Source organism: Opisthocomus hoazin, chromosome 21 (assembly GCF_030867145.1).
Source record: "Opisthocomus hoazin isolate bOpiHoa1 chromosome 21, bOpiHoa1.hap1, whole genome shotgun sequence".
NCBI lineage: Eukaryota > Metazoa > Chordata > Aves > Opisthocomiformes > Opisthocomidae > Opisthocomus > Opisthocomus hoazin.
This window is the reverse complement of record NC_134434.1, coordinates 11611842-11639333: the sequence shown is the minus strand read 5'-3', so window position 1 is coordinate 11639333 and position 27492 is coordinate 11611842. Positions and strand designations below refer to the sequence as shown.

Genomic DNA, 27492 nt, shown 5'->3' with positions numbered 1-27492 from the left:
GGGGCGATGGGGCCGTGAGGGAGCGGGGCCGGGCCGGGCCGAGCCGGGCCAGCTCCAGCCATGCGTCCCGCAGCGCCCGCGGGCACATGGGGCAGCGCTTGAACCGCTGCCTCGATGCCCCCGTGGCGTTGCCGCCGCTGAGGCGGAGGCTCCTGCTCCTCTTCATCATGTTCTTCCTCTGGCTCTACATGTTTTACTCCTGCGCCGGTTCCTGCGCCGGGCTGGCCCCCCGCGCTTCCCCCGCACCCCCGCCGCTCCCCGAGCTGGCGGGGAGCAGCCCGGAGGAGCGAGGGGCAGCGCCCGAAACCGCCGGTCCCATCTCCGCCTTCTTCAACGGCTCCGGGACCAAGCGGCTGCCGCAGGCCATCATCATCGGCGTCAAGAAGGGGGGGACGCGGGCGCTGCTGGAGTTCCTGCGGGTGCACCCCGACGTGCGAGCCGTCGGCGCCGAGCCCCACTTCTTCGACCGCAACTACGAGCGGGGACTCGCCTGGTACAGGTACTCCGCCGCTCCGCCCGGGGCTCCGGGGGGTGAGGAGGGGATGGGGGGGGGTCCCCGCCCCGCCCGGGGCTCCGGGGGGGTGAGGAGGGGATGGGGAGAGGGGGTCCCGCCCGGCCGGCCCGGAGGAGGGAAGGAGAAAACCCCTCCGAAAAAGAAAACCCTTAAACAAAACCCCAATCCCCCCTCAGCCCTGCGCGGGGCTCGCTTCCCCGTTACCCCGAGCTGGGGGTTTGCAGGCTTCACGCTAGCCAAGCCGTATCTAATCTTTAAATAAAGGTTAAATATTAATTTATTTTTTTTTAACGCTCTTAGCTCTTTGCGCTTCCAGAGCCGGAGCGGGTCTTTTCCCCGTCGGCTTTGGGGGTGACGGCTGAGCCCTCGGGACGGGGCGGTTTGCCCGGCGAGCGCAGTTTTTGGGGGGGGGGGGGGTGGCGGTTCTGACCCGTTCTGGGGGGATTCTGACCCGTTCTGGGGGTTCTGACCCATTCGAGGGGGGTCTGACCCATGCGGGGAGCCTTTGGGGGATCAAACTGCCCCGCTCGCTCCGTAGGCTCTTGCTCCGTTACCCCCCCCCGCGATCGGCCCCGCGGTTGCCCCGGCTCGGTGCTGCGGGGACCGGGCGAAACTTTTCGGGGGGGGGGGGAAGCGGAGGAATTGGGGGAGGGGGGGTCGCATCCCGCCGGGGCGGGCGTGGGAGCCCCACGCGTGGGTCCCCGTGTGCGGGTGGGCTCGGCGGAGCGGGGGGTGCCGAGCCCGCTGCCCCCGGACCCCGCTGCCGCTTCTCCCGGTTTTACGGCCAAAAAGTTCCTTTATCGCGAAGATTTTGCGCGTCTTTCTGCGGAGCGGTCCCGGGGACGCGGGTGGGAGCGGCGGGGCCGGGTGGGAGCCGGGCGCTGGGTTCCAACCCCTTCGCGCTCCTGAAGCTCCCACGCCGCGGGTCCCGTTAGGTTTGTGCCTATTTTTTCTCTCTCTTTTTTGTTATTATTTTGCCACGGTTGCCATCCCTCGGCAGCTGGCGAAGCGAGCGCGGGGTGAGGACTGCGGAGAGCGCTTTCGTTTTGAGGAGATTCGGGGGTTTCGGGGAGGGTGCGGCGTGTCACCCCGCAGAGACCGAGGGGAAGTCTGGATCGGTTCAGCCGGCTTGGAAAAAATATTCCTCTCGCCTTTGGAAAGGAGAACTCGCGTGTGGGAGGGAGCAGAAGACCTGTCAGGATTTATTAGCGAAACGGTGTTGTACGTGTCGAACTCTGTTTTTAATTAGGCGCCTAAATTAGACCGTAAAATGGATGATTAATCTTTTACAAGCAAGAGGTGGAAGGGGAGAAGGAGAGAATAACGCTTATGATTACATTAATCTGTTATCCCAGATGCAGCGGGAGAAAGTCAGTATTTGGAGGATGCCCACTAGATTTAAATTCGGGGAGGCTGGCGTCGAAGCGGCGTGCGGCTTCGGACACCGTTCCCTCAGCAGCGGCTCCGTTCCCGCCGGCGCGGGCCCTGTCCCCGCAGACACCCCGCCGCGTGATGAAACGGGTGTTTGAACCGAAATACGGCGAGTCTTCGGGTCGGGGTGGTGACGCTCCCGAGCAGCCAGAGCCGGTGATGCCGAAGGGGGTCGGGGTGCGCTTGGCCGGCGGTGGGACGGGACCCGGGTTCGCTGGGTGGGGGGCGAGACTAAATAATGTGGAATATATGGCGGGAGGGTGCGTTTGCTCGAATAGACAGGCGAGTTGCTTGATAATCGTGCGTGATTTCTAACTTCAGTTGGAACGGGATGCAGAAGTTTGTTCCTATGAATTTCGGTGTTAGAAATCGGACGCTACGGAGCTGGAAACTCTCGCTGACTGCAGCGAGCCTTGGCTCCTCAGCCCTCCTCGAGAGCGTGCTTGTTTCTCCAAGCCCCAGTGGGGCTTTTATTTATTATCTTAATGTCAATAAGGAGAAGCGTTTGTATTTTCTTGTTAACAGCCCAATAAAATCAGAGTAAAAATGCTGTGCAGCGGCGGCGGTGCCGCCAGCCGAGGCGCAGTGAGCTGGGCAAGCCCCGTCGCTCTCCTTCAGACGCTTCTGCACAAATTGAACTTTGGAACCGAGGGAGCTGCGTCCTCAGCGCCCCGTCCTTAAACCCAGTCGGAGGGGCAGCTGGTGGCTCACATCTCATTGAAAGTGTGTTTTATTCACCTGGCTTCTGGCTAAGTCTTGCCATATCTGTTAGCAGGTTTTGTTGGTTGTTTTTTTAGATTGTTCCTGCCGTGTAATGAAGAATTCTAATGTAACGTTTTTTCAGATTTCCGAGAGGCAGAAGGCATCACAAATTTCCTTATTTAGCTTGATGAAGGCTCATGTTCTGGGGCATTTGCAATTAATCATATTTATGTTAACTACAGATCTGTGTCTAAAGTTTTCATCTGTAGAAAATAACTTTTGAAGGGGAGAGTACAAACTTTTCTCTTTCTTGCTCCATTTTCTGTCAAGTGAAATGAAATTGGGTTTTTGGGTTTTGTGTTTATTTTTCCTGTTGTGTGGAAGGCAAAACAGCATCAAGTGGTGCTGAGCACCATTCCTAAAAAGCAGAGGGAAAAGAGGGAGAAATGAAATTGATTTTTTGATAGCAGGATAGCTAGAAATCGAATGGAGATAACTTCTGTATGCACATTGCAAGGTTTCCCCCCGGTAATGAATACAGCGTGTTAACTGCTCCGAGTGAAAATGTGTACCATGACAGAGGAGGAACGGGACCCAGCCACTATTGCAAACTAGTTTTAAGTAGTGCCTGGAGTTTTTGGGTAAGAACGGAGTTTCCCCTTCGCCGCCGTACGGAGCGCAGCCCCGCAGCCTGGGCGCGCGGGCAGGCAGCCCCTGGGAAGCCGGTGGCTTCTTATGGGTTTGCTATATAGGGTTTTTTGGGGTTGTTTTCTTTTTTGGGGGGGGGGGTGTCTTGCAAGCCTAGAAAATCAGTTTTTGAGGGGATTTTTTTGTTGTTATTTCCTTTCTTATTTTGTGCAACAACGATGCGTTTTTAAATGTACTAGGGGCTTGAAAGCCTGTTGTCCTATAATTAACATCAGGTAAGAAAAAATATCATGTCGTTAGTGTTACGTGTTTTGGGTTTTTTTCCTTTTCTGTTTTTTTTAATCATTTTAGGCCCAGTGGACTGTAGTATCCAGTCCCTCCTGCTGCGGGCGATTTATATTTTGAGTCTGTAGCCCTCTGCTAGGAGACCCCGTGCCGCGGCCGCGCCGGCTGTAACCTCGGCAGCGGTGGCAGCCCCAGCCCCTCCACTTCCAGCAGCGCAGAGGGGAGAACTCTTGCGCTTTTTTTCTTCTATTTGAGGGAAGGGGAAATTTGTAAAACACTGGGGCCTTATCTTCCCGCTATTGCCAGGCTGCCTTGATCCGTGCTCCGTGCTGAGACCGTGGGTGGTTTGGGTTAGCAGGATCAGGCCCGGTCGTCTGCTGGTGTGCAATAAACAGCTCCAAACGCATTTCTCAGGCTCCCCAGTCACTAAATAAGCACCGGGGACCTTAACGTGCCAGGTGCTGCTTCACAGCAATTCCTGAATTGGGAGTAGCTTCCTTTTTTTTTAAAATTTATTTTTTTAATTTTTCCCGAGGAGCCTGGGTTTTTTGCCCCGAGGAGCGTGCGGGGGTGTGAGCAGCGCAGCGCCAATGCTTGCAGCGCGCCGGGCTGGGAGCCGGGGAAGGATAAGGCGATGCTGATTAAAAGCTCAGGGTTAAAAGTTCAGGGGTGAAAGCCTTGCTGAACCAAGGGCAGGTCTCGAGCAAAGGCAGGTTTTTGCCCCTGCGTTTGGCCGTTCTTTCTAAATCCCGGCTCCACAGGGGCAGCGAGGGTGCAATACCCGCTGCCCAGCTGCCGCCGCGCGGCGCAGCCCCCTGGCAGGGCACGGGTCCGGCAGCGCCGAGCTGTCGGTGCGGGCGCGTCCCGGTGCGGGCGACACTCAGCGTGGGGTTTGCGATGGGTGTCGCGAGGTTCGCTGGCCCCAGGAAGTCTGGGAACGGTCTTGATTCTGGACTCTGGGCACAAATGACCGTATCTGAGCAGAGACCGGTTCCTCCAGCGCGTTCCCATGGGCTGCGTTGGGTTGGAACAAGCATATCCAAAAGGACAGTTGCGTTCTCTGGGATGGCTTTGCCAAGCGGCTTTCCCGTTGGGATTTTGTTTTCTTGATGTGAAAAAAAAAATTTTAAAAATCAAGGGTTGACTTTGCATTGCGTTGGGTTGGAACAAGCATATCCGAAAGGACAGTTGTGTTCTCTGGGATGGCTTTGCCAAGCAGCTTTCCCGTTGGGATTTTGTTTTCTAGATGTGAAAAAAAAATTTAAAAATCAACAGTTGACTTTGTGTTGCGTTGCACTTAAACGAGTGGGGATTTTTAACGGTCCCCTCGAGACCTGCGCAGGGTTCGGTGCCCCCGTGGCCGTCGCGGCAGCTCCCCGTGACATTGCCTTGGCCGCTGTGCAAAGCTGGGAAGAAAACGGCCCCAAAAAAGAAGGCTGGAATCAGTCAGCAAGGCCCTCGTGTTCGCATGGGGTCATTCCTTCAGATCTGAGGAGGGCTGAGTTGTTCAAACAGATGGCAAAGATTATTCGTGTTGCTGGGGTTTCAGCGCGCAGCTCCGTTTCAAGCATGTTGCCCGGTATGACGCACGTGACGAGTTCTTCCCAGCACGACGCTGGGGGGGGGACGCGACATCGTCTGCCGCGATCGGGTTTCATGGCCTCACCTGTTGGGCTGCTGAACTTTTCCAAGTTGACCATGCGTTGGGGGTGACTTATGGGGATGGTGGATCTGCCCGGCTAATCGCGTTAGCGCGGCACCGCGCTGCCTGCCGGGAGCGATGTGCTCCGTCTTGGCGTGAGAACGATGGGAACGAAAACCCACGGGCTCGACTCGGGGTTTGGGGGTTATTTTTTTTTATTTATTTATTTATTTTTAATTTTCAAGTGGGCTGTGGCAGATGTCTGTAATGAACACTGAGCTTTGGATACCTCAAGGCCCTTCCAGTGAGGGCTTTGTTTTGAAGAGCATCCAGCAAGCCCCAGACGCGGTGGCTGTGAGAACTCTACCCGAACCACCATTCTTCTGGGCAGTGTTTCCAGCCCGGCCTGACCCTGGGGTGGCCATGCTGCTCTGTCTGCTGGAGCCTGCATTCGGTGCTGTTAATCCATCCCAAGCAGGGAGAAGTCTAATTTAGTGATCGTTCAGCCTGAGCGTTCGGGTCTTCTGCTGGTGTGACCGTGGGAATCAGTGGGTTCAGGGGATGAGGAGTCGACCAGGGCTGTGCAGGATGGTGAACATACGGGCTCAAAGAACAACAAATAGCGGGGCACGTTATTTCAGCGGTGTAATTAGGGGGTCAGGGGCTATCGGCTGCTACCTGTTGTCACCGTGTGGTGTGTGAGAGGGGCTGGAGGAGAGGCTTCTTCCTCGGCTTGTGAAATGACTAAGTGCTGTGCTGGGCCCTGACTTGCTGCTGATGACTGTACCGGGACTTGCCCACGCCGTTGCAACTTCAGGTCTTTCAGCAGCTCGCTGTGTGTTTCCTAATTAGCTGGCGAGAAAAGCCGTGTCATTTTCTTTTTTTTGTTTTTTAAAGGAGCTCAGCCCAGCGGCCATCACCAGTGGCCGCCAGAAGGCATCTGAGTAAATGGGCTTTATCTTGACTTCACTGATGAAAAATAGGGCTCCCAGGATGAAAAGTGTTGATTATCAGCAGGCTCAGAGGGAAGGTGGGGTTAACTCAGGGCAGGGCTTTACTGGTGGCGTAGCGTTGCCATGAGGGAGTTGCTCCTGGACTGGAGGTGGTTGCGAGGTGCCCGCAGACAAGCCTGGAAGGGCGTCGCGTCTTGCCATGGGTCAGACGAGAAGAAGAAGCCAAGGCCAGGAGCGCAGTCCCTCTCTCTTGAGCGTCCTTCTGCCTGGGGATGGTGGGGACTGCTCAGATGTGACGTGTGGTAGACCTTAGTTCATTCATAAACGTTATGGGAAGGAGATAACCTCTTCTGGTGCCGTGGTGGCTTCAAGCGTTCCCATGGTGGTTTTCCTCTTTGTAATAGCTCTGAAGGTGGAGGAGGAAAATGGGCTCGGTGATTTTGCGTGCGGTGCCCTCGTACTGGGAGGAGGCAAGGGCCATCGAGGGGTGAGGAGGACACACGGGAAGCCGTGAGCTGGCATGCGTGGCTGCGGACCTGGAGGACCTTGCATCCCAGCTCCATAAGCATGAGGGCTCCTGTCTTGGCAGTCGTTCAGAGAGCCTCAGGAGCTTGGGTGGTTGGGGGTTTTGGTGAGGCTGGTGGGAATGGTAGAGGAAAATAGCTGTGGAAGTGCTGCTGGCAGAAGACCTCACGCTGATTTCAAGTAAATGAATAATTCACTTTTTTTTAACTTCTGCTGTTGAAAGAAGTGAGCATGGCAGTGCCCTGGCACGTGGTGGGTAGCAGGGAAAGAGAGAACTTTATTTAAAGAAAAATAATGCCATGTTCTGCTGAGTGCTTTACGTCTGCGCTAACCTCCTCGGAAGCACCCTGGTACAAAATCTGTCTTGTTGTCCCCTCTCCCTACAGAAGAGGGATGGAGAAAGAACGTCTCCACCGAGGGACGCTGTGACTGAGCGCTGCTTTCACGGAGTCGCGGCCCTTCGTGGCAGCGGAGGGTGGGACCCAGCGTTTCGTTTGCAGCCGGGCTTGGACGCAGCGGCTGACCCCGCTCTCGACGTGGCTTTGCACAGCAGCGCCCGAGGAGCTGGGCTCGGAGCCGCGCTGGAGGGAGATGTCCTCCCCGGTCAGGGCAGCCCCTTCCCTGCTTGCGAATCTGGTGCTGCTAAAACAGGTGAGACCAGAGCCGTAACCTGGCCAGTGCCGCTGGGGACTGCGGCAAATCCCCCAGCGTGAACAGTTTATAATAAAAGCGAGCGGCTGTAACCTCTCCCGTGAGCTGGCGCGGGCTCTCCCCTGCCGCGCGCGCTCCTGGCAGCGCAGCAGGCAGCCCGGCCAGAGGAGAGCGAGAACTGTGCGCGGGCTTTGGTTTTATATCCCAGCATATGCCGTTGTGAGGGGATGTGTAAGTTTTACGCATCCCTTGCTGAATGTGAACGCAAGGGCAAATCCTGAGCTGGCCACAGCCGCAGTCCGGCAGCGCTGAGCGTGGCTGTAGTGAAAGCGCTGATTCTCTTTAACAAAAAAAGTGCTTTTCACGTGGGAAGTTGGCTCTGGGGAGGAGGCGAGTCTGCCACAACGTGCTGGTGGCCAGGGCTGGAGCGGGTCCCCGAACCTCTCCGTGTTTCATGCGGTCCGAAGCCCTGCCCGGGGGAGGGCTCCAGGATCAGGCCCTCGGCGCGCGCCCGTGTGACCGTGAGCACGGAAAACGCTTCCCCAGAAGGCAAAATCCCTTGCAATGATGAACTTCCATAAAGCAGCCGGACGAGCTGCGTGTCGAAGCCCTGAGCTGGCCGCCTGTCTCGAGGCTCGAAGGCAGACTTGCCTTAAAACTCGCGAGTCTGCGAAGTACGGGCGAGCGGTGCGGGAAATCTTCAGAAAACTGCTGACTCGGCGAAAGAGCGGCTCAGCGCGGGGAGGAGAACGCGCTGGCGTTGTGCTGAGGCTGGATCGCGTTAGTATTTCTGATGTGGAGCGGGGCCGGTGGGGCTGCAGCGGGCGGCTGAGCGCGGGCGATGCTGCGGCTCGGTGCGCGGGTGCTCCCGTCACCAGGGGGAGGACAAAACCCCGGCCTTTGATTAATGAAAGCGCTTCGCCGCTTCGTTGAGCTGTGCAATATTTGTTCAAAAACTGGCAAGGCCTGCAGCTTTGGCATGCCTTCGGTTTGTTTTGGTTTTTTTTTTGAAGGTGTGTGAGACTTGGAAGGAAAGCAGGAGGTGCCGGAGCGAAGGGCGGGTGGGTGGCAGCCCTCGGGTGCCTTCGGGTGGGTGCCAGCCCTTGGGTGCCTTCGGATGGGTCCCAGCCCTCGGGTGCCTTCGGGTGGGTGCCAGCCCTCGGGTGCCGGCGGCGGCTGTACGGGGTCCTTGGTTGAATCGCGGGGCTGGGGATGCGGCTGCCGAAGGGGAATCTCAGAGGGACCCCGAGGCTTTGCTCTGCCCTGTGTCTCCGCGGGTCGGGGCCAAGGCGATGCCCGATGCCGAGGTGCTGCGCCTCTCTGCTCCCAACCCCCCGCATCCTCCTCCAGGCTGAGCGAGCTGTGCGGGATCGGGGCCGGTCCCACGCTCACTGGGGCTGTCCCCATCTGCGGTGGGTGGGCTGGGCTGAGGGATGCTCCCGGAGGTCTTGCCTGGGAGCTGCGGGGCAGTGGGCTTCGTGGGTGTGTGTGAACACCTCCGAGCATCTGCCCTGGCTTCCTCGCGACTGGACTGCGCTGCCCAAGAGCCAAAGAGCCCGCGCGTTGCCGCTGCTCGAGGAAGGGCTTAGCAGAGTCCGTCCCCTTCTCTGCAGGGAACTGGTTGCAGCCTAACACAAAGCTTGTAGCACTTTTTTTCTTTCTTTTTCATTTCCCTCTCAAGCTGGTCTGGTAGCTAATGAGCCTTGGGCTGTCTGCGTGGCATTTTGACAGGCAGAGGGAACAGCTAATAGGAGGTATTGAGCAGCAAACGAAGCCTTGGGAGAAGGTATCAGCCTTGCCGAAGCGGCAGTGGAATGGCCGGTTAGGGTTTCAAACTGGGCTTGCCGCGAGCTGCCAGGGGCCGGGAGCTGCTGTCTGCTCCGAAGGCTCCTAATTGCCGGCCGGCGCTGCCCGCACAGCCGGACGTGCGGGAGGAGCATCCCGGTGTCGCGGCGCACGCCAACGCCTTGGCCAGCTGCCCCGCGGCTGCGGGCTCCCCCCGGAGACAGTGCCAGGGTCACGCTGCTACGTGTTGTGTAATAATTAATTAAGCTATATATAAACAGCAAGCTCATGTGGTCCTAAAGCAGATTAAGAGCCCGGGAGTCTCCTCTTTGCCCGCCCTCCTCCCCACGGTCCGCTCCGTCCTCGGCTCCGCTGCGGGTGAGCCCAGCCGTTGCGCGGGCTCAGGCGTCCCAGCAAGGCTCACCAGTTGGGCCGGGCAGCAGCGCGGCTGGGTCTGAGCCCAAAGGGCTGGGGGCAGAGCAAAGCCTGCGCCAGGGCCTCCCCAGCTCACCCGGTTCTTCCATCAAACCTGGTTTCTGCTTGTTGGTGCTGGAGGGAGGGACACGTGCAGCATCTCTGCCCTCCCGGTGGGGATCGCTTCGCTCTGTGCCGGCGCTCGATGCTGGGAATAGCGCAGTGCTGGGAATAGCTACTGGGATTTGCCTGCAGCGACAGCCGTGCCGAGACTCCTGTTGCTGCAAGGCTCACTAGAGCAATAGCTGAGCTGCCTAATTTTTTAAACCCCACTTTAGCACGAGGTTAAAACCTCCGCAGAAGGCGTGTTTGTGTGGGGTTTGCAGCGTGGAGGTGGAGGAAGAAGTTGGGCTGGGTTTCCTGGAAGAGCTTCAGCAACTTTGTGATGAGGCTTGAGACCAGAACCAAGGGAATGCTTGCCTTGCGACTCCTGTGAACTGGGGGTTTGTAGGGTAGCAAGACTGATGCTCATTTTTTTTAGCCTCTTGCATATATCTAAAACTGGTCAAAACTCACTCACTCCAAACCTCAAAAGTAAAATATTTAAGTTTATTTTAAAAATTTTAATTTATTTTAAACTCCGGGTTACTTTTAATATAGCTGCAGAAGCACCCCAAGAAAATGAAAAATCGTGGCTCTTAATCAAGCGGAGGTGATGTGTGCTGTCAAGGCAGCTGGAGAAGAGCAGAGCAGCTTTCGGCGCTTTCCCCATCAGTCTGGGTTTTGCAGTCAGGACATGCGCATGCCACAAACCCACCGGCAAAGTCCGCTCCTTGCCTTGGCACAGCGACATCCTTGGAAAACGGAACAGACCCCGCGGCTGGCGCTGGGAGTCGTGGGGGAGTGAGCATTGGCACGGCCCACACTTGCTCCAGGGCTTCTCCTGCTGCTTCCCAGGGCACCTCCTCATGCACGTCCAGTTGACCAAGGGCCACCGCTGGGGACCAGGGCTGGTGGGAAGAGGTGCCTGGGGCTGACGAGCTCCATGCAAGAGGTTGCGTTTGGGTGTCTTGGGTTGTCCCATCTCCAGCTCCCTGGCTCTCCGAGGCAGAGCTCTCGGTTTCCAAGTGCCAGGCTGTATCTACATCCAGGAGACAGAGGCAAAGAGAAAAGGCTTTGTGCGGGCTCACAATGGAGCCCCGAATCACTTCAGTCCCGGTCAGAGGGGGCCGGGCCGTCTCTCTGGGAACCCAAGGGTGCAGAGATCAAAGGTGCGGGTGAGTCAATTACAATTCACATTTGGTTCATCCATATGTTTGGGTATTTGAAAGGCTTCAATGGTAGCGTTTTATATCTCTTATGCCTATTGATTTGTTAATCTGACACTTGGTTTCATCTGAATAACAATAGCTCTCATTCAGACTCCTCAGTGTTCAGGAAAAAGTCATTTCACTTGGGTTGTGCTCCAAGGCCTTAGCAGACCGGCCCACTGTGCTCTTCATGTAGAAGGGCTTGGAGAACTACGGGATAATTCAGCCCCGTCGCCGGCTCTGTTTCCGTCAAGAGTCGGTTTCCTTCCAGGGTGGGACGCTGAAGGTCGGTGCTGCTCCATGAGGTCTTTTCTGGTTACCACCATAGCTGTGGACCTGCCATCGCAGCCTGCGGGATGTGAAGCGGTGGGCAGGGTCATGGAGAAAGACAGCCCCTGTAGTCAGAAGTGGAAAGCGAGCAAGGAGAGCCCTCTTAAACACAGCCTGAGCAAGTGCGCTGGACTAGATCAAATCATTGGTATGGCAATGTGAAGTCTCTAATTACATGAATACCTTTTTAATTAGAAGCAGCGCTTTGCATCTGTTGTACTTGCAGCAGAGCATCTCCACCAGCTGAGCCTGCTCTTTAAAGAGCACTTGACTGTATTTTGTTGACTGTTTACGACCACGTCATGATCCCACATAATGACTGGGGCAGGAGGGGAGTCTGTGGACAGACCTGCTCCTTCGTGTTTCCCTAATTGGTGTCTGTCTCCCTCCTTTGCTGGGAGTTTTGCTACTTCCCAAGGCTGGTGTGGTTCCTTCTGCTCTGCCCGGAGTCCTGCAGCGTCGGTGGGGACCCACCTTGGGATGCCATGGCACCGTGAACTCGTAGCTCAGGTGCCTCAGTGGGCACACTGCTCTTTTGTCCTGGAACTTAGTTTTATTTTCTTTGATGTTTGGTGCAGGGGGAAGAAGGATGGGGAGAGACTGGGGAGGGTCGCACTGGCCTGATTGGAGATGTTGGGGAAAAAATCCCATCCTGGACAAATGTCTCTCTCGTGCTGCCCTGGTCTATTTACTGTGAAGCGATCTTAATTTCCAGTGCTACTCCTTTATGACTGTAAATCACAAATCCATTAACAAATGAGTTGAGGTGACAATCCCATTTGTGTTAAAATGCTTTTAGGGATCAGTACTGAGAGGATCACCGGTGTTTTAATTTGCCAAGCCTTTTGTTCCCGTGGGTGGCAAATATAGCTCACCCCAGCGGGGGACACGCTGACCGGGGCAGCATCCAGATTGCCATCGGTTCAGGTCACGGTTGGTACCACCCCTCCCTTGCTGGGAAGGAGGCAGGAGGAGACCTTTGGAGATGAATTGGGTGGCTCAGCTTGGAATAAAGTCTAAACCAAGTTTAAATTCTTGACCCACTCGATGACACCAAACTGGGAGGAGTGGTAGACACACCGGAAGGCTGTGCTGCCATTCAGCGTAACCTGGACATGCTGGAGAGCTGGGCAGAGAGGAAGCTGATGAGGTTCAACAAAGGCAAATGCAGGGTCCTGCACCTGGGGAGGAACAACCCCATGCATCAGTACAGGCTTGGGGTGGACCTGCTGGAGAGCAGCTCTGCGGAGAGGGACCTGGGTGTCCTGGTGGACGACAGGTTGACCATGAGCCAGCAGTGTGCCCTGGCTGCCAAGAAGGCCAATGGGATCCTGGGGTGCATCAAGAAGAGTGTGGCCAGCAGGATGAGGGAGGTTCTCCTTCCCCTCTACACTGCCCTGGTGAGGCCCCATCTGCAGTACTGTGTCCACTTCTGGGCTCCCCACTTCAAGAAAGATGAGGAGCTACTGGAGAGAGTCCAGGGGAGGGCTACGAGGATGGTGAGGGGACTGGAACATCTCCCATATGAGGAGAGGCTGAGGGAGCTGGGCTTGTTCAGCCTGGAGAAGAGAAGGCTGCGAGGGGACCTAATAAATGCTTATAAATATCTGCAGGGTGGGTGTCAGAAGGATGGGGCCAAGCTCTTTTCAGTGGTGCCCAGCGACAGGACAAGGGGCAACGGGCACAAGCTGAAGCGCAGGAAGTTCCGTCTGAACATGAGGAAGAACTTCTTCCCTCTGAGGGTGATGGAGCCCTGGCCCAGGCTGCCCAGGGAGGCTGTGGAGTCTCCTTCTCTGGAGATATTCCAGACCTGCCTGGACAAGGTCCTGTGCAGCCTGCTGTAGGTGACCCTGCTTGGGCAAGGGGTTGGACTGGGTGACCCACAGAGGTCCCTTCCAACCCCTACCATTCTGTGATTCTGTGATTCTGTGGGTGCTTGGGGCAAAGAGCAGCCAGCTGGAGAGTATGGGATGCACTGGCTCGGTTGGGCACCTTCCCATGCAGCCGGTCCTCCTCTGAGGAGTTTGTTCTTCACCGCCGTTACTGGCCGTTGGGCAAGTGACCCGTCCTCTGACAGCCCGAGGGCTTGTCCCCTTTTCTTTGAGACAGCCGAGGAGGAACCTCGGTGCTGCGTGGTGGCATGGCTGGTGTGGGTGCTGCTGAAGAGGCAGCTGGAGTCACGCAGCTGGGGTTTGGCAGCAGCTCGCCAGCATCGCTTGGCCTCTGTCAGGAACACGCACGTCTTATCAAAAAGGGCAGAAAAAAATTGTAACTTTCTTTTTTCCAAAGTGAAAATGGAAAGCTGGCCGCTTTCTGAGCTGTCGTTTCGAAGGCCTCTGCTGTTCAGGTGACACTGGGAGCCCAGAGGATCCCTTTAGGTGCGTAAGGTAGATTCCTGGGGGTCACGAGTGCCTTTTTTAAAGACTTGTAGATGCATGTCTGCCTCAAGGCTTGTTTCAAGCCTGGTCCTGCCACCCCGAGAGCAGGTGGAGCAGCTAGCGGGCTCCGGCTCAGCCGTCACGTGGAAGATGCTCCGAGGGCTGTCAGTGCCTGGAGGAAAGCGCTGCTGGGTGAATAAAGCAGTTTCCCTGCTCCCGTCGCTGCTTTGCTGTCCCCACCGTGAGGAAGAGGAGCAGAGCTGTCGCACAGCTGCCACTGACACCGCTCACTTTTGAGGCTCCTAACCCAGCGCAGTGGTTTGAGCCCTCCTTCGGGGGCCGGCAGATCGCCGGGGTCGCATCGGTCACGAACCGAGGGGTGCGAGCCGGGGCATCGCTCGGGGCAGAACGCGGCGCCGGGGCTTGTCGGGAAGCTTCTTCCTCCAACGCGGCTGTGGCACCCCGGCGCAGTGAGGAGAGCCGTGTGTCACGGGGGCGAGCGAAGCCCTCCCTGTGCGAACGCTGGGCCGCTCGCCCGGCTGCTGAACGAAGGGCGGCGTTAGCGGCGTGGCGGGTTAGCTGCCGCGCGGGCAGACGGGTTTGGGCGTTGATTTCTGTGTTGGGGGGGACACAGAAGCCCTCTCACCGGGGCTGGGGTTGGTGAACGCGGCCATAGGGGAGCAACGTCCCTCCCGCATCTGGCCGGGGAGGTTTTGTTCGGTGGCTTTTGACTCGCGCAGTGGTTAGTTTGGGGTTGGCTCTTTGGTTTGTGGGTTTTGTTTTGTGCTGCTTTATTTTCCCTCCCTCCTCTAGCAAAATCAGAGCAGGTGAAACGCGGTGGCTCAGCAGTTGCCCTAGGGGAGAGGGACAACGTGGGAAGGGCTGCTGAGGTTCATCTCCCAGTAGTCCCATGCTGGGTGGAAGTTTGTTAGGTGCTTCTGAACCTTCAGCCTTGGTGGACCGGGATGGACCCCCCATGTCCAGCTGCTTTTGGTGGCTAGAGAGGGGCTGCTGCAGCGGTCGCTGCTTTTTATTTAAACAAAAAGTGGATTTATAAGTATATGCCATAAAAATCCATATCCATATAAACCCTACGGGCTGCTGTCCGAAGACGGACTCAAGCAGGGGTTGCTTCTCTTCAGTCATGCTCTTTTCTGGGAAACTTGTGCCAAATTGGAGCACGGCTACAGAAACACTGCAGCCGTGCACAGCGGCCGTACGGAGTACTAGGGGTCCATGGAGTGACCATCTGCCCCTGCGTTAGCTGCACAAGATGTGCCCTTTGGGTCCAAACCGAGATGCACTCTGCTCGCTGGGCTCCCTGCCACCGGCATAACGGGTCCCTGGAGAAGGGCCTTGAAGAGCAGGTACTGTAGGGATGAGGCTGATGGTTTAACCTCTGACAGGGTACCTGCATCAGGAATACCTCCTGGTGTCCTAGCTGGGGGCAGGAGCCCTGGGGTGGTCAGTGTGACAGGTCGTGGGTAATGGGGTGTCCTGGGCCAGGTCCAGCCCTGCGGCACGTGCCTTCAGGGGAGCCGGGAGGATGCTCTGCTCCGTGTGCAGTGGTGGGTGGTTCAGCTCTTGGGATGAGTCATGATGCTACTTGGTTTGGGACATCTAATGCTTGAAACAGCTTGTGCTGCTGGGACACCAGCTGAAAGCTGGCAAGCTGTACGTGGCCTCTGTGCACCTCAGCACCCGCTTCTGCCGCCCCCAAGTCCCACATCCCCACGTCCCTGGGGTTTAACCCAGTGGAGGTTGCTCCCTTTGCTGCAAGGAAGCATTTTCCCGAGAACTAGGAGGAGGAGGGATGTCTGAAAGACTGGTGAGTCGCAGTGCCTGTGGGCTTTCAACATCTTTGAGAGGATTAGTGTTGTTGCTACAAATTAAGAGAGCAAGTCGGTGGGTGTGGGAGCAGTTTGGGGCTGCGGACTCTGTGCTGGGCTGGTGGGTGCGTTGCTGACGGCTGAACGCCGCGGGCGCTGGATGATGCTCCGTGCATGATCATGCACCGCGCTGATCGTAGTGGCTGAGCCTCCATGGCAGGGAAAGGGCGAGAGGGAAGGGCCCCCAGAAGGGGCTGCGGTGCCAGCAGTGGGCACCGGTGCCGCTTGGGCGCAGCCAAGCTGCTGCTGCGTGGTGAGAGAGCTGGCGGCAGGTGCTGGGCTTTTGGTGGGAGTTGTGGGCACGGCCTGGTGGTTCTGCTGGAGCTGAAGCCAGACCCCCTGAGATCGGGCTCTCTGGGGTTGGCTGAAGCCAAGCAACAGCCATGTTGGCCTCACGTCCTCTGCTGCACCTCTGCATCTCTGCAGGGATGAATTCCAGTTAAACACTTCTTTGGGGCACAAGAAGAGGCAACGTGGCACAGGAGTAAAATACACAGCTTGGCGGGGGCAACTGGCCCTGCGATCTGCTGGAAAAAAGCCTTTAGTCCCAGTTTGCCAGTTAGCTCAGTCACGTTTCCTGCTGGGTTTAAGGGGTTTTTTCCCCCTTAAATCATGAGTTTCGCAGAACTGGCCCCTCTCTGCTCTTCCTTTAAACAAAACCAGTCTTTTTTTCATTTTTTGGGGGGATGGAGGAGTATTAGGGTAATCTCGCATGACTTGACCAGTGGGCGGTGAAGCCCGGTGATGCTGGGCCATGTTCTGAAGAACTCGCCCATGAAGAGCAGTTAGCTTTCAATCACGGCGCAGCTCCCGGCCCCGCGCCCACCGAGCCGCGACGTGTGCTCGTGGGGGGACCGCGGCGGTGAAGGGGAACCGGGGGGACCCAGCGCAGTGAGATGCTGCTTTCAGCCCCACCCCCTCACCGCGCAGAAGCTCTGATTTTCAGAGCAAAGCGCTATTGAAGCGTCGGGACAATGGAGACCAAATCCTGCTGGGGGAGGGGAGGTGCTGGCAATTGCATCTTTTGTTGCTTTTACTTCTTTACTCGCCCCCATCCCACCCCTCCAAGAAATCCACATAGATGCTCGCCAGCTGATAATGCAATCACTTTCTTGGGACCTTGCTAATAGGATTATAATTATTACTGGAGATGAACTGGAGTGAATAGAATATTTACCACTTCATCTTAAATTATTGTAAATCCCTCCAAAGCAGCCCTTTGATATGTAAAGTGCTGCGCCTCTCCCCCCCCAGTGAAGATAATTATTTAGTGGAAGTTCAGAGCTTTTAAGTATGCTGGGGGACAGAAGGAGGCTGCAGTGTTTACGTAGAGAGGAATACAGTAACATAGTATAATATGATATAATGAGCTGGTGGGGCTGATGAGTATCTTGCCTGGCTCCAGCAAGGAGGAGGGGAAGTTGTTGCTGCGCAGTTGTAACGCCTCGGGCTGATGTTGGGGGAAGAGGGGAGGAAATAATTGGAAATTTGGCTCTTCCTAGTCCAAAGAAAGTCCCACATCTCTGCAGCCCATGTTCAGTCAGTGCGTGAGTCCACCTGGTGACAGCAGCAACGCTTTGGGTTTGTTCTTGAGGGCTGGAGAAGTTTCTGTTTGAGGAATGACCAAGTAGTTGGGAGACCTCAGTCTGGCAAAGAGATGTCTCGGGGGAAGATAGGGTGCTCTACAAGGTCAGAGATGGGCTGGGGATGGAGGGATGGATTGGTGTCACGGGCAAGGGCTGGGGCCATGGCATGAGGCCAGGAGCTGTTGCACGATGGCCAAAGCAAGGACCCAGGGCGGGCTGTGCGCATGGAGGGTCTGCGTTGGTTCAGGAGTAACCTGGACAAGGGGTTGGGAGAGATCGGTTAAGGTTTATTTGGTAGACAAACTGCATCAGGGCCAGGAAAGTCCTTGCGCTGAATCTGGGTGGAGGCTGGAAGAGCATTGGGGTTGGGGCATGCCGCTTGCCCTGTTCTTACTCTGCCCTAGTCCTGCTGTGGCCAGGGCTGGAGATCCCTGGGCCGCAGGGTCTTTGGCCTGAAGGAGAGGGCTGCACCCTGTGGGCCTATCCACCTGAGCATCCGCAAGCAGGATCCATTTCTCCCAGGCTTTCAGGCTGGTCCCATCCCCTTGAGCCCTTCCTCCCAAAGGCTGCCAGCATGGAGCATCAGCTCGGGGTGGGGAGGGAGACTGCTCCAGCCAGCCACCTCCAAGACCAACTTCATGCCTTTGCATCCATCGCCAGCGACTGGCGTGTCCCAGAGTGATGGCCACGTCCCCGTCGGTCTCGAAGGAGTCTTTGTGGCTCTTTGGCTTCTTTATTATGCTCAACCCCGTCCCCAGGCAGACAAGACTCCCATCAAGCATGTCTTCTGCTGTGAGTTATTCCTCCCCTGTAGGCTGCGGCTACACGGTGCCATATATGGCACTTAGTTATACAAGGCAGCAGCCCCGAGAGGGATAGCATGTCGTTATCTTGGTTATGAGTCTGTGCTGCTAATTAAGCCACTTAAACCCGTGAGGCGCGGGGGAAGTGTTTGGGAGGGAGGTGGGTTTTGGCTGGCGCGGGGCGGGAGGCAGCCTGTGCGGCAGAGGCTGGTTCTGCTCATCACACCAGTTGCTGGTCCCGCAGGCGCAGACCCTTCAGGTTTAGTGCGTGGATCAGGCCCTGCTTTGCCTAGAGCGGGTGCTCAGATGCTGCTGCAAACCCTCTGCTCGGCTCTGTGGCTGCGGCCGGGCAAGGCACCCCGTGTCCCTCGCCTGCAGTGTGTGCGTGGGGTCAAGCCTCCGTGGTGGCTCCTAGGTCTCATCTGAATGCGGTGACTTTGGGGGAGGTGGATGAAGTCTTCTATCAAAACCCCCCCACCGCAGCCCCTTGTGATCGCAGCAGCAGGTTGTCCCCTCCTCGAGGCAGTGCTTGCTTTGATTTGCCGGAGCTGTTTGGTGCGACGCGGCTCCGCCGGCGTGGAGCGGGGACCAAAGGACCATCTGCCCGTGCCCCACGTCTCCCTGCACCCCCCAGCCTTTGATGGGATTCTTTTATCCGCATCAAAGGATCTTAGATCAGAGTCCACGGCTGGGCCAGAGCCTGTTCCCGTGGGGTATGTGGTGATGCTGCCCGTGGCCACCGGCTCTTTGGCCCCATCGAAGCCCCGGAGCAGCTTCATGGTGAGGAGCCTTCTCACGCCGTTACCCTCCTCTCCCTCCTTTAATCCCCAAGCTCCCCAACAGGTGAAGGGCACCTGGCAGATTTGGGGGCAGGGAGCAAGGAGAGTGAGAAAAACATCACTTTCAGGCCCACGTATTTTTTCCCCCCCTTTACCTACCCCTTCCTCACCCCCAACGTTCATTAATTCCCATCATCTGGTTTGTGTAAACGTCGTGGCGAGCGTTTGACGGAGCTGGATAGGGTTACACCCGTTTCAAAAAGGCCGAGGCTGGTTCCCAGCCGTTCCCTTTTATTGTTGTCTAATTTGCCAACCCAAACAAGGGGCTCCCGCTCCAGACAAAGGCGCACGTGTTGCCCTCACCGCTGGTCGTAAAAAGCAGGAGAGGCTGCGCGCTCCTGTACGGGTCCTGGGTGCAACGGCCGCCCGAGCCGGGGAAGACGTTGGTGAGAAAAATGTCGTGTATCAAATAATAAACCGGCAAGTGCTCCCACCTCCAAAGAGGAATTTGCTATTGCCTCTGCTCTCTCTGTTTCTTCCTCCTCCTCCATCTTCCTCCTTCCCCCGTCTGGAGCTGCTGCCACCAGAAAGCAGAGTCACAGCCAAGAGGGTAATTGTGAAGCCGGTTGACCTTGATGCTGGTGGCAGGCTCCGTGACGTGATTAAAACACTTTATTACTTTAACAGTCATTCCCTGAGCTTGTCAGGCTCTTGCTTTTAAGGAGCGTTTCTGGGATTTGATGATTCTGTGAACAGCCTTGCGGTGAGGAGGGCAGGGTGAGGTCGGAATGGGTCCAGCGTGGTCACCTCGGGAGCTGAGCTGGTGATGCTGGTGATGCTCTGGGTTTTTGCTTCCCAGAGCATTGCAGAGCTCTTGCTCGCTGTCAGGTGCGAGTATGGGGCTGCAGGCGTGTGGATTTAACCCAGCCCTTGGCTGCTCTGACCACCGCTGTACATTTTTCCTGCTCTCTGACAGCAGCATGCTGCCTCGGAGACTGAGAACAACTGAGTATGGCCTTGGCAGGGCGGGTGGGCTGGAAGGCTAAGCTGCCTGCAGTGGAGATGCCACCCCCGTCCTTTCCTGGGTGCCTACAGCTCTTTTTCAAGATACCAGATTTAGCTCGCTTGGCCTAAATTTATTTATTGGGATGGGAGGAGAGGAGGAGGCAGAGAAGCAGGGGATTTTAGAATTGAGAATTGGCTGTGCAGGTCGGGAAGAGCAGGGAAGTCCTCCTCAGAAGTGTGTTTGATTTAAGGCAGAGGATGGATGGTCTGGGCTCTGAAAGAAGCCCCCTTTGGTGGGGTCCTGACTGGAGCAAAGCTGAACAGGACCATGCTGGGGTGGGGACGGGGGACCAATCTGCCCCTGGGGACAGGACGGGAGAGGATGCAGCAGGCTGGAGAGCATCAATGTGGGAAGGGACGAGCCTTCAACCTGCCTCATCTTCTGCACTTGGTTCCTTTAAAGATTTCCGAACTGGTACCAGTGGACTGGTTTTCTTTCCAACCTGCAAATGTGAAATGCAGTGAAAGTCATAACAAATCCATCACGTGCACCAATTTGTACCACGTGCTGGGTTGTGCAGCTTGGGCTTCATGTCACTTTGGGTTTTCAAACTCCCTGTTGTGACTCTGGAGGCTAAAAATCTGTCTCTTCCCAGGGTGGGAGAAGAGCTTTTGTGTCTACTTTTTGCATTTCTATTCACCTTCTCGCCATAAGTTATCAATCTAATCTATGCGGTTTCTTAGACAGCCTGTTGGGAGGATTTGTGGGTGCTTTCCCCAGAAACAGCCAGGTTGCCAAAATTTGGTTTTCTGGAAAGAAAACACTTTTTGTTTTCTTGAAACACCAGTCAGGAATTTGGGTAGGAACAGGCCAGAAAAAAGTTGGATGCTTTGCAGCGCCGGGCTGCAAAGCGAACGGTTCTGGGTTACAGGCCTGAACTCGGTGTGAAGGTGGCTGATGTCCAAAATAGTTTGACTTGCTTTTTGTCCCCTTTCCCCTGTTTTCCTTGCTTCTAGGGAACAGCTGTGGAGGGGAAAGTCTAGAAATTCCGCACCAAAGGCGGTTCTTGCTGTATCTGCTGGCAGAGCTGGCGCAGGGACTGCTGCGAGCGCGCCCCGGTCTGCGTGTCGTAGCTGCATCCAGATGCTGCGGTGCTTCATCCTGACCCTAACAACGCTGCTCTTCCCTTGACAATACCCTGTACCCAGCCGTCCATCTCCTCTGTCCTTGCAGAGGGAAACTGAGTCAGCTCAGAGGATTGGGCAAGGGGGGTGATCTGGAGCAGAAGGGTTTGAGCCTGGAGGGTGCCGTCGCTGCAGCATGGGGCACCCCGGTTTTAGCACTTACCAATGGGACTTCTGCTCTCAGGCACTCTGGGCTGGGGCAGCAAAGGGCACAAACCGAAGCAGAGGAAGTTCCAGCTGAACATGAGGAAGAACTTCTTCCCTCTGAGGGTGACGGAGCCCTGGCCCAGGCTGCCCAGGGAGGCTGTGGAGTCTCCTTCTCTGGAGATATTCCAGACCCGCCTGGACGCGGTGCTGTGCAGCCTGCTCTGGGTGACCCTGCTTGGGCAGGGGGTTGGGCTGGGTGACCCACAGAGGTCCCTTCCAACCCCTACCGTTCTGATTCTGTGGTTCAAACATCCCCAAAAGTGATGCTGGGTGGCTCTGGGTGCAGGGTAGGAATATATCTGGCACGAAACCCTCCCCAGGAAGGAAAACCCATCATGTGCTCGTCTCCTGTTCGGCAGCAGGAGCACCTGAGCGTGCTGGGTCTCGGCTGGGCAGCCTGACGGTGACCTCTGTGCGGGCAGATGGCCGGGGGCGGTTGTCTCTGCAGCCCCCCGCACTGAGCCCCGCTGCGGGGCTTTGGGCTCCAGCAGACCCCGGAGGGGTTTATCCCAGCGGGTGTTTGGGAATGGCAGGAGGTGTTGTGGGGGCACCGACAGACGTCCCCGGGGATAAAACGAGTAACGACGGCCGTGCTCAGCCCTGCGCGCCCGTCCGTCCTACCTGCGGCGAGTAACGCAGCAACAGGTTGCGGAGATCCCCTCGGCCCCCCCGGCCCCTCGCCGTTCCTCCTTGAGACGGGGCAGCAGATTAGCCCGGAGCCCCTCTGCGCAGACAAAAGCTGCCACAAAGGGCATTAGGCTTCAGGATTGGATTACCGTGTGGCCACCTGTCATCCCCACTTTGTAAATTTATCTCGCTCTAGGTCCGTTTTTCATATTGGAGAAGCTGGCACTTAAAAAATAAAAAAAAAAATCCTCCCCCCCAGTGCCTGTCCAAGCAGCAGCCTGGTGGAGTTGCTTTTAGCATCCCTTCTTATGCCAGGCTGCAGAGCTGCGTGGGGCTGGGGATTAGGGCTGTTTGAATGAAGGAAGCCTTTATTACATTAGTCTAAGTGGTTAATAGGTAAAGTAGGCCAATCCATCTTTAGACTAAGCCTATCACTTCGCCTACGAAGGGTGCAGGCTTCGCTGAGGAAATATTCATTAAAGGAAAAGCTTTTCCTCTGTCCCTCTTGACATGTTAATAGCTCGGGGTTAGGGGCTCTGCTCCCTGCCTGCGGAAAATTCATAGCTGTGCTCACGCAGCAGCGCTCTCCTCTCGCTGGGACCCCGACGCTGCCGGCAGCTCTGCCGAAGTCAGCAGAGCAGCCCTGAGCCCCACCAAAGCTTGGCTGCTTGGGCTCGGCGGGGAAGAAGGGATGCCAGGAGTCTGCTGGCGCTCCTCATCCTCGCTTTGCTCTGCGTGCTCAGAAAGCAGGTGCCTCGTCCCTCCCCAAGCAGGGATGTCGGGCGAGGGTTCAAATGATGGGTAGAGGCAGTGCTTCGGTGCTGGGACTCTCTGCTGTGGGATGTTCTCAAGGCCAGAAGTATTCATGGGTTGGAAAGGATGAGACAGTTCATAGACGCTCTGAAATGGGATGATTTGGATGCAGACGCTGGCTCCAGAGGTCTTTGAACTCCAGGTTGCCAGAAGGCAGGAGGATAGCAAGGCAGGAGGGACTGCTTGCCAAGCTTTTCATGCTATCTTGATTTCCCACTGCAGTATCCGCTACAGCCCTCAGCGGTGTCTCCATCCAGCCCCGTCCCGACTGGTGCAGCAGCTTTTGTCCGAGGGCTCAGCCGAGCTCCCGTTTCCCACAGCCTGACTCCCTTTGTCGTCTCCCTCTCCTCTCCCATACGGACAACGGTGGTAGCTGCACCGCTGCCGTTCTTCCCTTGCACCACGCAGCGCTGGCTGCCCAGGTCTCTAACGTGCCTGGGAAGCCTCCATGGAAACAGAGGACTCCACAGCTGTCACGAGCTGCCCCAGGGCTGAACTGTGCACACACCATGGAGCTGAACGTGGGTTTCTGCTGAACTCTGCTCCTTTTGCGCAAGGAGGCTGCATCCTGCTAAGGCATGGTGGCTACAGCTCTTCTGACCATCAGTGCTTCTCTCTCCTCTTCTTCTGCAACGGCTGTCATTTAGTGCAGCCCTTGCTGTCTTGGAGCCCCAGGAGCAGATGTGTTTGGAGCTGGAGTCTGGTCCTGTGTCCACCAACACGTACGTCCGGCGTGTTGTGTTGGAGCTGCAGTGCTATACATGGGCCAAGTTGCCCTTCTCCAGCTGTGGTTTGAATGGGAATAAACACTTCTTGGTGACTTTTCCACCTGCGTGAGTTCAGACCAGGCAGCTTCCCAGTTCCTCCTGTCCCTGAGGCTCTGTTGTCTCTGGCTGCCAGCAAGACAACCGGTGCCTCTATGGGAGATTATGGAAACCATGGGAAAGCTCATCACAGCAGACAGGCTCATGCAATAAAACTTTGCTTTCCTGGATGTGGTGCTGTCGGAGGTTCACATGGGCCACAATTTTTGGCTTCACTTGCTCCTGTCTGGCTTTTATGCAGCTGCTTTTCAAACATGGCAGCGTCTGAGACAGTCTCAGGGGTCTTAGTGTTGGGCTATGCCTGGCATCCATCTTGGTACGTGGAAGGAGGAGAGTGCTGGAGCTAGGGCTGAAGGCTGGGTTTGGTGGATTCAGTTCTTGTTCTTGGGTTGAAGGCTGCGTTTCTGTCTCTGCTCATCTTAGCCTGTGCTGACCGACCAGAGGGCAGTAGCAGTGTCCATGTTCCGTGTCTCACTTCTCTTGCTGTGATGGGTCACGAACAAGATGTTCTGCGAATGCCACGGATTCAGGTCCTCTCCATAAATGCCAGTTTTGGAGGGGTCTGGACCTGCACAGAACTGAGTGCTCTCAGCTCGATCGTAAACAAGACGTGTTGGATGTCCTCAGCCACAAATGAGGAGTGTGGGTTCAGGTGCTGGCTGGTCTGCAGAGGGACTGACACCGGCCCAGTGGATGCCTCTTGGACGTAGCGTTGCTCCTTGCTTTCTCCCACTGCTGTGGCGCGCTCCTCTGTGTTTGCTGGAACACTAATTACGAGCCGGTGTTTCCCAACCGGATCAATTGACTCAGCACCTCTGCCCCCAGCACTTTCCTCCCGTTTGGTGGCCCAGCCCTACCCAATGCCTCTCTTGTGCAAGGAGGAAAAAACAAGCCTTGCATCATTCCCGGGAGACTGATCAACACTGGCTGTAGCAGTCTTGGAGAAGTCGGCCTCGAGGTGCAGGGCTCTGTGCAGCAAGCAATCTGACGAACCCGACCCGCAGCCAAAGGGCTTCCGCGCAGCGCGGCCGTCCGGAGCACGGCTTGGGAAGCAGTCTCCTCTCTAGGCAGGTCGCAGGCCACCAAGGACTTCATGGGTTGAGACCAACCTCTTAAATCAACCTGGAAAGTGATTGGTGGCCAGCGCAGGATGTAGAACTTGAATTTAATGTGGCCATAAAAAGACACACCACTTAATGAGTAGATTGTCGAAATCCACATCAGCCCAAGACAGATTTAAGAGTTGCTCGCTGAGCGTTATTGACTGGCTCTGTTCTGCGACGCCGTTACGGGTTGGAGTAGTTGGCCAGCAAGGTGAAGGATTAGTCAGAGTTTTATTTGGGTTGCTGCTTTTTGGCACACGTTGACTGCTGACTTCCAGAAACTCTCGTGTCCCAGGTGTCTGGCAGACCAGCGTGATTTTTGTCTGCATGTGAAACTCCACTTGCATGGCCTTGAAATCGCAGCCCTGGGTGTTGCCACTGCCCTTGGGCATGGCTGGAAGTTTCCGCCAGCTGATACCCCCTTCCTCCGTAGTCTGCCTCGACCATTGCCGCCTCTCCCAGTGACCCGTGCAGATCTGGTACAGGGACCGTCCCCCACCATGGGTCTGTGGGGAGGGGGCTTTACGAGCAGCCCCCAGGCACACCTGACCCGTGGTGCAGAGCTGTAGTCACTGGGTTGCCCCTTGCCAGTAAACACATTGCATAAAGTTAATGACAGAAGCTGATGAAGTAAAATACCAGGTACAACGTGAGCAAAATAGCAGTTGCATAAAACAGCTACTGACCAACTTTCATGGGCACGTGACGGTTTGTGATTCAGTCTCCTGCCTGGTTTTCCTATTAGTTGGCCTCCGATCAGATGGGTCACGGTTTTTTCCCGTAGCTTCTTAATCGGGGCAGCCATTGGCTTTAGCACAAATTATCAGTGGCTTTTTCGACCGCAAGAGCCCACGGTGATCTTTGCTGTAGAAGCATAAAAGCAGCAAGGGAGGAGATGACCGCCGGGGTCCAAACAGCCTCTGTGTGCCGCGTCGTACATCTGAGGGAAACGCTGCTGGAGGCTGGCTGGTTATTCCTCTGTGCTGGGTGGATGCTCTGAAAACCTAATCAAGTTTTATAGCTTTAATTTTGTGGCAGACTCCCCTCTCTCCCCTCTTGCTTTTTTTTTTTTTTAACTGTCTCACAACTCAGAGAAAATGAGTCCCATTCGGTTATAAAGGGAAAGAATTGGCAAATGATCAGAAATATTTAGGCTTGCCCAGTGAATGACAGGAAAAAATTGCTCTTTCTGCTTCGAGCCGCTTCCATCGTTTCTGCAAGCTCCCTAATTTTTCCCCAGGTGGTCAATTAGAAATAGAGAGGGAATAAGGTGAAACTGCTGAAGGATTTAAGTTTCCAGGGTGTTTTGTGAGGGTGTGTCCTACCCACGAGCTGAAGTTGCCTTCTCCATGGTCGTATCCTGACCTGCTGCAGACCGTGTGGCCGTGGAGGGGGACGTATTGTCCTCACTGGGTGCTGGGCTGGGATGTGCTGAAGATGCCACCAGCAGCTCTTGATGCTCCTTCTGGCATGTGTTAGGGAACAAGTCTGCACAGCGACAGGGAGTAGTAAAGCAGTGGGTGAAGCTGGGTGCAAGAGGACCGCTGCAGTTGGGTGAGGTCCTGCACCAAACTGCACCCTCTCACCTGAACTGGGAAAGGCGTCGTGTGTGGGATGCTAAGGGAAGGCAACGTGGATGTGCTCTGGTGAGCTCCTGCTTTTCCGCTACACCGTTCCTCTCGTTACCCTGGGGAAAACGAGCTCTGGGCTGGGGCTGAGGGCTCTCTGGCATTGACCGGAGCCAGGAAAGCTGCCTGGTGCAGCTCCGTGTGAAATGCAGCTCAGGGCTCCTCCTGCCCGGTCGGGAGCCGGTGTGGTACGTGGAGCCACACTCCGGGTGCAGAGTGCAGCCCTGATAATCCACTCATGGATAACTGGGAGATTACTCAGCTGGGTTTCTAGTAGTGGCCTTTAACAATAATCTGCCCTGATCCCTAAATCAATGCAAAATGGGTTTATCTGTACAAGCTAAATGGCCTGTGTAGGCATTTTAGGGAGAAAAATTCTTGTTTATCCATGTGTGGGTATATACGTATGTATGTCCATGTTTTTATTTCTGTTACCTTCTGATCTGACCTGTGCGTGTTTTGTGGGCAGGGACCTCATGCCCAGGACGCTGGAGGGGCAGATCACCATGGAGAAGACCCCCAGCTACTTCGTCACCAAGGAGGCCCCAGCCCGCATCTCCTCCATGTCCAAGGGCACAAAGCTCATCGTGGTGGTGCGGGACCCCGTGACCAGAGCCATCTCGGACTACACCCAGACGCTCTCCAAGAAGCCCGATATCCCCACCTTTGAGAGCCTGACCTTCAAAAACAGGACTACGGGCCTGATCGACACCTCGTGGAGCGCCATCCAGATTGGCATCTACGCCAAGCACCTGGAGAACTGGCTCCTCTACTTCCCCATCGGGCAGATCCTCTTCGTCAGCGGGGAGAGGCTGATCAGAGACCCCGCGGGGGAGCTGGGCAGGGTCCAGGACTTTCTGGGCCTCAAGAGGATCATCACCGACAAACACTTCTACTTCAACAAAACCAAGGGGTTCCCGTGCCTGAAGAAGGCGGAAGGCAGCAGCAAACCCCACTGCCTGGGGAAGACGAAAGGCAGGACCCACCCGGACATAGACCAGGAGGTGGTGCAGAGACTGCGGGACTTCTACCGGCCCTTCAACATGAAGTTCTACCAGATGACGGGGCAGGACTTCGGCTGGGACTGAGGCTGGCGTGGGAACAGTCCCCTGTAGTTACTTGCCCAGCACGGTTTGCGTATATAAAGAGATATATATGTATGTAAAATGTACAGAAATCTATTTTATAATAATTTATTTTTAATTCCTAAGCAATTAATTCACTAAGCTGCCTAACCGCACTGGCTAGAACGGTAGCCTGTAACCTGTTTAACATTCCACGGTGTTTAATTCTAATATGTCCCTCCTTTTCTTGGTTTTGTTTTTTGCTCCTTCTATTCTATTCTCCTCTTATTGGTTTGGTTTGTAACAGACGGTGCTTCCATTTTTCCTAAAGAAAATTTGTATTTAAAAAAAAAAAAAAAAATCAAAAAAAGCGAGGGTGGCAGGGGAGGGGCGGGGAGGGAGGGAAAGCAC

The 27492-nt window shown here is 55.9% G+C and overlaps 2 protein-coding genes across 3 annotated transcripts; both read left to right on the top strand.

The window, feature by feature from the left end:
- Window positions 1-27492, top strand: LOC104334882 (heparan sulfate glucosamine 3-O-sulfotransferase 3B1). The gene is made up of 2 exons (XM_075441195.1): window positions 1-499; window positions 26487-27492. The coding sequence occupies exons 1-2, from the start codon at window positions 87-89 to the stop codon at window positions 27103-27105; spliced, it is 1032 nt and encodes a 343-aa protein (XP_075297310.1). The 5' UTR covers window positions 1-86; the 3' UTR covers window positions 27106-27492.
- On the top strand, window positions 3448-18626 carry LOC142363889 (uncharacterized). 2 transcript variants are annotated; one of them, XM_075441197.1, is made up of 3 exons: window positions 3448-6880; window positions 7087-7351; window positions 10211-18626. In XM_075441197.1, the coding sequence occupies exon 3, from the start codon at window positions 12306-12308 to the stop codon at window positions 13032-13034; it is 729 nt and encodes a 242-aa protein (XP_075297312.1). In that variant the 5' UTR covers window positions 3448-6880; window positions 7087-7351; window positions 10211-12305; the 3' UTR covers window positions 13035-18626. The 2 variants fall into 2 exon arrangements, with proteins under 2 accessions (XP_075297312.1, XP_075297311.1); XM_075441196.1 differs by having other exon boundaries at window positions 3448-6952.

Coding starts and splice junctions, on each gene's coding strand:
- LOC104334882 (XM_075441195.1), top strand. CDS start 87: ATGGGGCAGCGCTTGAACCGCTGCCTCGATGCCCCCGTGGCGTTGCCG. Junction 500..26,486: donor CGGGGACTCGCCTGGTACAG/GTACTCCGCCGC, acceptor TTTTGTGGGCAG/GGACCTCATGCCCAGGACGC.
- LOC142363889 (XM_075441197.1), top strand. CDS start 12,306: ATGCTGGAGAGCTGGGCAGAGAGGAAGCTGATGAGGTTCAACAAAGGC.